Genomic DNA, 10408 nt, shown 5'->3' on the forward strand with positions numbered 1-10408 from the left:
AAAATTTTAAGCCTATATTTGGACGTTTTTATTCATAAGATAATTTCGTATATTTTTTTTAAATACATCTTTCAGCTTAGTATACATTTGACTTAAGCGAATACATGTACAGATTTATTATGTCTAATTTAGTCACATTTGTCTTAAGTTTATACGAATTTTGGTATAAAAATATGTATTATAATTAGACGAATGGAATTATGTCTATTATCTCTAACACGCATTTGGAAAATAAAGTAAGAATAGAAGCGAGGATTATTGTTATGTAGGAAACATTTCCATTAATGTTTGTTTCGAGATTTAAAAAAAAAACTGCATTAATACGCTATTTTAGAAGTTGTAGATAACTTGCGAAAAAAATCTAAATTATTTAATATAATAAATTTCATTTTTTTGTATTGTGATTTTCAAATAATTTTACCAGTATTAGTGATCTTTTTTCGAGATTATATATTGGGATAAAATTGCTATATCTATAATTTTAGAAATGTGTAAAAGAATATTGCTGTCGTAATTGTTGTGAATGCATCGAAAGGTTCAACCAAATTTCGATTGGTTTATGAACGCGAACATGTTAAGTATGTGCGTTAGGTAGAATGTGTGAATGCGCCAATGCATAATACACCATCTCATTTATTCAGTATTTCATATATATCATTTGTTGATGCTATCACTTTTTGTGTATTTTTATGTGCTGTCGATACTCGACCAAACGTAGCGCATATTGTACACTGTCAAGATTAAAAGATTGACGGAAAAACGAAGCGAGTATCAACGCAACTCGTTCACGGACGGTCGGACGTTGTCATTTGAAAACGGAAGCCATCTTGTGGCCAAGCCTCCCATATTATACAGGGAATAAAAGATCAGCGACTATTTGTTCCGTAAAATTGTTCTGTATTTTTTCCATTACGTCTAGACTATGCATGAATTATTGTATCACATGTTTACATAGCCATGGCTGCGACGAGAAAGTTGCAAGGTGAGAAGAAAATGTTTCCAGCATGTTTACATTTAGAAATTTTGTTATGGCCCTGCACTACTACAACTTTGCTTTCGTTCTTGTTTCGCGTTCTGCAGTTCTCTGCCAGTTTAAACGCTCGTATTTACGATCAGCAGTAGCCTATTTTTAACTCGCGTTATCTACTCGCACACAGGCTTCTGTGTCTGACAGTTGGTACAAGTTGCCAGGGTATGATAGAGTGGTGTGTTCTATTCAACTTTTCATATGTTTCTTTAATATAAGTTATTTTTTCTTGCGTGAGCTGTATTTATGGTACTCTAATATTGCTTCCTTATGTCAGCATAACCTTTAAAATAACTTTACAATGTACTTGCATCATACATACACATAATGGTACGAGGTACAATTATGCAAAGCTTTTATCGATGTGAAGTTTTTAGCATAATCTTAATAATAAGCTTTTATAAATCATTATTAGTTACGTATTCTCTTAGTAATAGTTTTTAAAGCAATACTTAAACACACAAAAAAATGTTCATTATATTTCATTGTGTACCAATTACTTTTGTGATTTATGCGTTGGTCAGTTACAGCATTTAAGTTTTATGTATGTTGTAAAATATTAAAGCAGTTATTGTATGATGCATTTTATCATGTATACAGCATTAAAAATATTACTTAATTAAATAAATAGTTTACATGGCATTTATTGCAGACAATTTATTTTTCAATTTAATAATAAATCAACTTGATATTATAATAATGGTTTTTAATTGATTAATCTGTTTTTATATTGAATTTCGAAATTTACATTTGTACTCAGTTATCTATGTTTATGTTAAAAATAAGGAATGAATATCAGTAATATGTTATATACTCATTGATGTATGTTTATACAGCTAAGTAATACATATTTTTCTAAATTTTAGGTGAAATAGATCGGTGCCTTAAAAAAGTAACAGAGGGTGTAGAAACGTTTGAGGACATTTGGCAGAAAGTTCATAATGCTACAAATAGTAATCAGAAAGAGAAATATGAAGCGGACCTTAAGAAGGAAATCAAGAAACTTCAGAGGTTGCGTGATCAAATCAAAACCTGGCTTGCGTCAGGTGAGATTAAGGATAAAAGCACACTTCTCGAATATAGGAAGTTAATCGAAACTGTAAGTATGTTTTAGTAAGAAATAAAAATTGCAAAGATTACTATGTAATATCTATTAAGTATAATATGTTCTTTTCAGCAAATGGAAAGGTTTAAAGTTGTGGAAAGAGAAACAAAAACAAAAGCTTATTCGAAGGAAGGACTGGGAGCAGCTCAAAAACTTGATCCAGCTCAGAAAGAAAGGGAAGAAGTTAGCAATTGGCTTGCAAATTCCATAGATGCATTAAATCTTCAGGTACGAAATAAAAGGTGATACTGGAGCGGACTTAAAAGTATTATTTTGTGAAAAATGTAATGTGTTGATGATTAATTTAAATATAGCTGGATACATTTGAATCCGAGATAGAGTCGTTACTCGCAGGAAAGAAAAAAAGGTTAGATAAAGATAAGCAGGATAGAATGGATGAATTAAAAGCAAAGCTTGATAAACATCGTTATCATATCCGTAAATTGGAAACATTGTTGCGTATGTTGGACAATATGTCTGTTGAAGTTAACACTGTAAGTTTACCAGTTTTGCCAGAAGAATGTGATAATTATTAAGTAGACGTTGATCAAATTGCTATTTTAATCTTCTAAATTATTTATTTTTTATTTTCTCAATTATTCCACAGATTAAGAGGATAAAGGACGATGTAGAATATTATATCGAATCCTCACAAGAACCTGATTTTGAGGAAAATGAATATATATATGATGATATTATTGGTCTCGATGAAGTGGAGTTGTCTGGAGTTGGTATTCCCTCATCAGCAACTACAGACAGCAACAATAGTAATGAGACTGGAGGTACACCAACCTCAACTAACTCTGGTACTTCACCTATACCATCACCCCCATTGAGTTCCACCATGCACAACCATTCAAGTGATAGTTCTACAGATAATGACAAGAAAACAAAGGTGTGTATACAATTTTACGAATATCACATTTCAATGGTTTATTACATCTGTGTATCGATAACTGTAATATAGTTAACAATGCATAAATTTCTGTTTAATGCTTCAATTTCAGCCTGTGAAACCCACAGCAGTCAGGCCACTAATAAATTCACAGGCGAGCATTCCAACCACGGGAAGCACTGCCACCATAAAATCGAATTTATTATCGAGCAGCACTCCAAGCAAGACCATTCCCATGACTCCTAGCCATAGCTCGCCTAGTTCTACAAGTAATCACATCGCTACGACAAATGCTGGCAATTTTGCCACAGTAGCTGCGTCACATAGTAATTCACAAGCCATCCATTCTACCTCTAGTAAAACATCTTGTACGTAATTTGTAAAAGTACATAATTTATTGGGCAAGCAGTTTTATCGGAACGTATATTTGGCAAATTTATAATTTGTTTTCAATATTTACAGCTCATAGCAGTGAAAATGGTTTGTTGTCATCATCATCCACATCCAGCGTTACCTCGAATGTGCCACAAACGATCTCGCAGCAGCACAATAATCCGGCGCCCATACAAACGACACACGTATTACACAACCAACAAAATCAGAATCACAACAGTGAAACCGAAATGACAACGCCGATCCCACCATCTTCTTCACCACAGTCGTCAGTTAGCAGTAGGTCTTCACCTCTGCCTGCAAATTCCTGTTCGCCAGCGCCATCCACTGCCAATGGTCTCATCCCTAAGCTTCCTGATGGCATGTCCTCTTTGAAATCTATAGCCCAACAAGTAATTGTCCGAGCAGGTCTGGAAATACCACCGTCCGAGTCGAATAGAAACATCTTTGATAGTGCTAAGACGAACAATAACAACAATAATGCCACTTCGGAAGCACACATTCCTCCTTTGCTTGGTGTTGCGCCACTCGGGCCGGTACCTCTTCAAAAAGAACATCAGCTACAATTCCAGATGATGGAGGCCGCTTACTATCATATGCCTCATCCATCTGATTCTGAACGTTTACGGTCATATTTACCAAGAAATTTATGTCCAACGCCTCCTTACTACCAACAGGTATCATTGTATCATTATTTAAAATAACACTATTGACTCCTTAGAGATGCTATAGTAATGCAACTCTTAGTTTCTTTTATACTTTTATTCATATGTGCTTTATATGTTAGGTTCAACTTCCCCATTCTGATACTGTGGAGTTCTTCCAACGTCTTTCTACGGAAACATTATTCTTCATATTTTATTACATGGAAGGTTCTAAAGGCCAGTACCTGGCAGCAAAAGCTCTAAAGAAACAAAGTTGGAGGTTTCACACAAAATATATGATGTGGTTTCAAAGGCATGAAGAACCAAAAGTGATTAACGAGGAATATGAACAGGTTAATATAAGATATTAATTTATTAATAAAATTAACAATTAGTGATGCGAGTTAAACATACAGGATGCCCCGTGAAGAAATCGACAAACTTCTCCAACATCAAAAATGTGATACACACTGTAGGTCTATTTCTACTTGCTAAAAAGTAATATCAAAAGTAAGATGTTGCAGACGCGTACCTAAACAGAGTAGTAGCTTTTTATTTTTCATTTTAATTTCTCTTTACCTTTGGTTACATTTAATTAAAACGTAGTTGTCCTCGACTCTGCGATGAATGTTACCGTTATATTTATAAAATAAAATAATTTTCTATGTTTTCACTCGTTATATACTATATTACGTGTACCAATTTGATTTTTCACAACTGTAGAGCTTAAGATTTTATGTAGCTATGGAAAGAAGTTCAAAAGATTTAAATATAACGACAAAAGGGGCCATGATACAGGTTCATTCCTTTCGATTTATCTATCGAAAATAAGACTGTACACGTAGGCTGTCGTTTCTGCAGTAAATTGGGATGACCACATCTTGTTCAAGTTATACCCCGATTTTTGTCATCAACATCTAAATAGAGAGGAAGATTATTTTGCCAAAAATGTTTGTAAGTACCTATCGTGAGCCACATACCGCTATTTGACACTCAAGACTAAACAATGCTTACCTCGATAGCAACTATGTTTACAAATGGGAGACCATCAATTCGAACAGTATTTATGGGATGTAAATAAAAATAAATAAGTAAAATGGAAAATAAATAGAAAATTAGAAAGAAAAGACTCTGTTTTGCTTAAGGACGTGCATATTATATTTTATTGTTACAACTTTATGACAAATTGATATAGTCCCGTAGTGTATCGAAGCATTTTGGCTCAAAATGAGTTGCAAGTATGCTAGAGAAGTTTGTCGGTTTCTTTATGAAATGTTCTATATAACAGAAGTTGACTATGTAAAATATAATTGTTACAGGGAACCTACATTTATTTTGATTACGAAAAATGGGGACAGAGAAAAAAGGAAGGTTTTACATTTGAGTACAAGTACTTAGAGGACAGAGATCTGAATTAACAGTCCTGTTGCTTGTGGAGTCTCCGAAATACACTATTTCTGTACCGGTATTATCACAAATCGAAAAGACAGATTTTATTTTTTACAATTCTATATTTTCACAAAATATAATTTTATTTATTGGTAAAGAGTATCTCAGAAAAAAGTAAATGAAACAAAAAAGAAGAAAAAGCTCGTGTATGGCAGGCAATGAAGATACTTCATATATTTTGACATTACGACGGTAATCTCATCTATATATTCCTTTTCGAGAAACAGAAAAGCAAAACACGAATCACGCAATTGAAAGAAACAAAAAATGCAACTAATAAAACGAATGGAGTAAGTTAATCGGGGACAGTAAATTTTAACTATAAAAAATAATGATATGAAAAGCACCAGAGACACACTTTTAATATTTTAGTGTGTGGTGTGTGATACAAGAGGAAGAAGTTATACTCGCTGGCGACTGACTCTGTAATACCAGTACAAACATGCGTGCGGCCCATCTGCCGTTTGGCGGTAAGGTGGAGGGCGCTCATGCTATGGTATGTCTTAATGCTAGATTATAAGTAGCCTTTTTGTATAAAGTATATTGAGGTATAAAACCCTTAAATTGAATTACTGTACAGAATGTGTAGAAATAGTGAATAATAATATTATGGAATATATTTTATTTCTCATTTAAATGAAACCTAAGTTGTTTCAATTTTTGTCACATTTGACACATCTCTGACACCTTGCATTCAGAACATTCCATCCATTAGATTTCTACCCTCAACCAGGTTACTTATACATATGTTCTGACAATTTAAGGATGAAACTCGAACTCATCGTTGAAGTAAAACACGGGTTCATTTTATATTCAAAGTAGCGTGATTAGCTACTTCTCTGCTGCACATCTTGTCGATTCAGGAGTTTTGATTTAATTCTTCTTCAGCAATTTTTACGCGTAACGTACTGTGTTCGTCAAATGACGATTCGTGATAATCATTGTGCATATGTATTTATGAATTAATAAAATAGAGAGATAGAGAGAGAGAGAGAGAGAGAGAGAGAGAGAGAGCGAGAGAAAGAGCGAATGAAAAATAAAGCCATATTGTACGAACTTATTTATTATAAATTGTCGGTACTACCAATAGCGAAGCATCTCTGATTAAAAATAAATGGAGAAACATTCTCTGTAGTTTGACATGTACATATGTGTATATTTCCTCATCTCAATTTTTAATATTTCTTGTTAAATGATGCGAGGCGGTATCGACATTTGGAATAAATAACTTCAGACAAAATAATTTTTGCTTCAGAGACTGAAATGATCGCTTGCATGCGTGTTATTCGTCATTACAAAAGCCTTTGACAACGAGATTAGGCATATTGCATTCATTAGTAATAAAGGAAAAAGTTAAGATTTCTCACCTGATTGACTTAGCCTTAGGATGGTAATTGAACTTACTGAACAAAGAATAGATATATTCTAAGCAGATACTCTTGTTATAAACGAAATTGCGACGATCATTATATTTGCATGATAATATCTAATCATGTTTTTTTTTTTTTTTTTTTTTTTCAATTTACTTTAGAGGCAGTATTCGATAATCCTATCGAATAATTATGTTTCTTGACAAAACGAAAGGTTTTGCAGGAAATGTTCATTTATATGTTATAACGTGCTTCAGATATATTTTTAACATGTTTCCTAAACATTTTGCGATGTGGTTATGCACCATCCATTATCAATGACCCTTCAATAGTGTTCAATATTTTAACGTGTATCGAAGGTGTTATGCTTGTTAATGATATATTAATGAGAGAGATAGGTCAATAAGAATTGCAGTTTATATCATAACATTTTAATTAGCATACCTTGCAATGGAAATCAGATACAAGTTAAATCGAATACTTTCACTTTATACAGCATTACATTATTCTTCAGTGCACCTTTGATGAGATCATTTTACAGTCCCTAATGTATGAAAAAAGATACAACTATTCAATATTATATGCAAAAAATAAGAAAGAAGGATTTATTGCTACTTTATACAGTTGAATAACATTATAGTTTTTAGATGTTGCATTATAATTGTAGAATTAAAATGGAACATTATCGTTCCTGGATATTTTGTACTATGAGAATCTGGACAATGCTAACTTCTTATTTTCTAAAGAAGTTTGAGAAAAAATTTAACAAATTTTGCAACAGAGTGCTGTGTGTAATATTTTTGCATTTATTAAAAGGTTTTATAGTTATTTTAATAGGAAGTGCTTCTAATTTTTGTTTTGCATTTTCTAATGTACCGGATTTTGTTTCGTAATACAGATAAAAATGTGCAAGTAGGAAATTGAATTGGGTATGTAGTTTAACAAATTTTCTACCATTGGTCTTCTATCAATACCAAAAAATAGTGCAGCAAATGAAAGAGAAGGTGATTTTGCTGTATCTTACATTACTCTTGTCAGTAGAAATGTTTGCTCAGTGGAAAGAAATTATTACAACAGTACAATGATTTCTTTAATATTAAAGAATCTTTCTTCTTTTACATTTGAACATAATAGTTTAGATTTTCTTTGTAACAATTCAATAACCACTTTTAGTCAATTTTATTAGTTATATACTAATAAATTCACACAGCAATAATCGTCGAAGAAATTCATTCTCACCATTTTAGTAAAGATAAATACTTGAAAGTCGCAAAAAGCAGTAAATGTGGTTTTATAAATGAGCAGCTACTTAAGGATCTTAATACAAACTGTGAGTTTGAAATAAATATACGGAATATATATATAGATATATGAGGGAATGGTGGTTTGATTTATAAAAAAAAACATACAAATAACAATGCAAATAAAAACAAATACTACTTTGCGTTTCAATTATTTATTAAGAAAAAGTAAATATACTTTATAAGGCTGCTAAACTATTTATCTCTTTTTCCCCTTTTCTTTACTTTTTCCTTTTAGTCTTTTCCTAACTCCAACAGATTGTTCCGTATCATCATCTTCATTATCGTCCTGATGTTTTTTTCGTTTTCCCATTTTCTTGCTATCCTCTATATCTTTCATTTCCTGAAATAACGTAATAATTTTGTTAGTTCTATATACACTACTGTAACTGAATCAAATGGTGAAAAATCGAATTTACCATTTTTACAATACGTTGTGATTCCGCTACTCTTTCTTGAAGTATCATCACTTCCTCTTCTTGCGTAGGATACAATGGTAGTTGTTTTGATATCAATTGTTCTATTCTTTGATACAACTCTACATCGTACTGTGTTACAAATGTAATGGAACGACCAGAACGACCAGCACGTGCAGTACGTCCAACTCTATGTATGTAATCTTTACTATGCGTAGGTATATCAAAATTTATTACAATATCTACATGAGGAATATCGAGACCCCTGTAAGAAAAAAGGATAAAAATATGAATTAAAAACAGTACTCTTATAACTGAATAAATCAAGTAATGTCTATTTACCTGCTGGCAACATCTGTGGAAATAAGTATAGATCGATTTTTTGCCTTGAATTTAGTAAGTGCGGCTATTCTCTTATTTTGTGACATCTGTCCGTGTAAAGGAACAGCAGTGAAGCCTAAATTTCGTAAAAGAAGGGCAGTTCTAAGTGCATTATTACAGGTTGCACAAAATATTATAAAACTGTTGCCTGCTAATTCATTCAAAATGTGTACAAGGTATACATCCTGCAATATGAAATTTTAATACAAAAAGAGAAATTTCATAAACTAAAAAGTTAGGGAATTATTTGTACCTTGAATTTAACAGGAATAAATATATAATATTGCTGTAACTTTTCAACAGTTTGATACTTTGTTGAAACTTCTACTTTAACAGGATTTCGCAAAGATGCCCGTTGTAGTTTTTGAACTTTTTTAGTCATGGTTGCAGAAAACAATAATGTTCTTCTTTCTCTAGGAATTACCCTTAAAATTTTATCTACTTCAATTTCAAAATCCATATTTAAAATTCTATCTGCTTCATCCATAACCTATTAGAATTGAAATCATAAATATATCGACTTTGTTAATATACATAACAAAAATCTATTATTAATTACCAAGAATTTTAATGAACGTAGATTGAAACCTTTGGTGTTTTCCAAATGATCAATCAATCTACCTGGAGTAGCAATTAAAATATGTGGTTTCTTTGCTAACAGTAGTGCTTGTGACATCATGTCCATTCCACCTACTATTACTGCACATTTTACACCAATACTTGATCCTAAAATATAATAACATTATAGTCACTATGAAATAATAATATTTAATAATACTAAGAAGTAAAATAATGAAATATTTATTACCTAAAGCTTCAAATTGTTCTGATATTTGAAATGCTAATTCTCTTGTAGGTGTCAAAATTAAAGCGAAATATCTTTGAGGATTTTCTAATAATGCTTGCAATATAGGAAGAGCAAAAGCAGCAGTTTTTCCTGAACCAGTTTCTGCTAATCCTATTATATCTTTGCCTAAAAAATTGGAGATTCAATTTTGAGAAAGATGTTTTAATTTAGTTATACTGACTCTTTTATATATATAGATGTTTTAAAATTCACCTTCCAGTGCTAATGGAATAGCTTCACATTGAATTTTTGTAGGTGACTTCCACTTTAGATCTTCACATGTTTTACATAATGTATCCACTATACCCTATAAATATTTACAAATTGTATTATTTTCACCAATGAATATTAATTATTCAACAATTTCATTTAATTACACATACAAAAATCTTGAAATAGTTGCATTGCTATACATAACTATCGTAATATGTTGTAACCTACAACATGTAAACTGTTGTTTGTACACATAAAATTCAATTTATTTAATTGTAATTGCGTAAACATTTAAATAGAAATATATAACGGAATCTTTCCTTTTAGGTTAAATTAAGTTACAATTTTTCGATTGAAATGATCAAAA

At 31.6% G+C, this 10408-nt stretch overlaps 3 protein-coding genes across 3 annotated transcripts in view; 2 read left to right on the top strand and 1 right to left on the bottom strand.

The window, feature by feature from the left end:
* The first annotated feature begins 636 nt into the window (after positions 1–636).
* Positions 637–5482, top strand: LOC108573072 (CCR4-NOT transcription complex subunit 3). Its single transcript, XM_017935437.1, has 9 exons — positions 637–982; positions 1894–2126; positions 2205–2360; positions 2447–2626; positions 2740–3027; positions 3140–3395; positions 3490–4097; positions 4208–4417; positions 5384–5482. The coding sequence occupies exons 1-9, from the start codon at positions 958–960 to the stop codon at positions 5480–5482; spliced, it is 2055 nt and encodes a 684-aa protein (XP_017790926.1). The 5' UTR covers positions 637–957.
* Positions 5483–6149: 667 nt separating this feature from the next.
* The window catches only part of LOC108573057 (phosphopantothenoylcysteine decarboxylase), a 9612-nt gene continuing 5353 nt past the window's right edge, over positions 6150–10408 (top strand). Inside the window, exon 1 of the mRNA XM_017935420.1 lies at positions 6150–6160. Within this exon, the coding sequence (XP_017790909.1) occupies positions 6150–6160 (11 nt within the window). The remainder of the gene's footprint in view (positions 6161–10408) is intronic.
* The window catches only part of LOC108573012 (probable ATP-dependent RNA helicase DDX47), a 3667-nt gene continuing 1605 nt past the window's right edge, over positions 8347–10408 (bottom strand). Inside the window, exons 2-8 of the mRNA XM_017935369.1 lie at positions 10042–10135; positions 9790–9954; positions 9541–9707; positions 9235–9471; positions 8943–9166; positions 8604–8865; positions 8347–8527 (exon numbers count right to left, since the gene is read on the bottom strand). Coding sequence (XP_017790858.1) covers positions 8384–8527; positions 8604–8865; positions 8943–9166; positions 9235–9471; positions 9541–9707; positions 9790–9954; positions 10042–10135 — 1293 coding nt within the window. The 3' untranslated portion in view covers positions 8347–8383. The remainder of the gene's footprint in view (positions 8528–8603; positions 8866–8942; positions 9167–9234; positions 9472–9540; positions 9708–9789; positions 9955–10041; positions 10136–10408) is intronic.

The sequence above is a fragment of the Habropoda laboriosa genome, unplaced genomic scaffold (assembly GCF_001263275.1).
Source record: "Habropoda laboriosa isolate 0110345459 unplaced genomic scaffold, ASM126327v1 scaffold89, whole genome shotgun sequence".
Classification (NCBI taxonomy): domain Eukaryota; kingdom Metazoa; phylum Arthropoda; class Insecta; order Hymenoptera; family Apidae; genus Habropoda; species Habropoda laboriosa.

Excerpts from the sequence above, each read along its gene's own strand:
- LOC108573072 (XM_017935437.1), top strand. The coding sequence starts at position 958 with ATGGCTGCGACGAGAAAGTTGCAAG. Across the intron at positions 3,396-3,489 it reads TACCTCTAGTAAAACATCTT|CTCATAGCAGTGAAAATGGT; the intron begins GTACGTAATTTG and ends CAATATTTACAG. Across the intron at positions 4,418-5,383 it reads TTAACGAGGAATATGAACAG|GGAACCTACATTTATTTTGA; the intron begins GTTAATATAAGA and ends TAATTGTTACAG.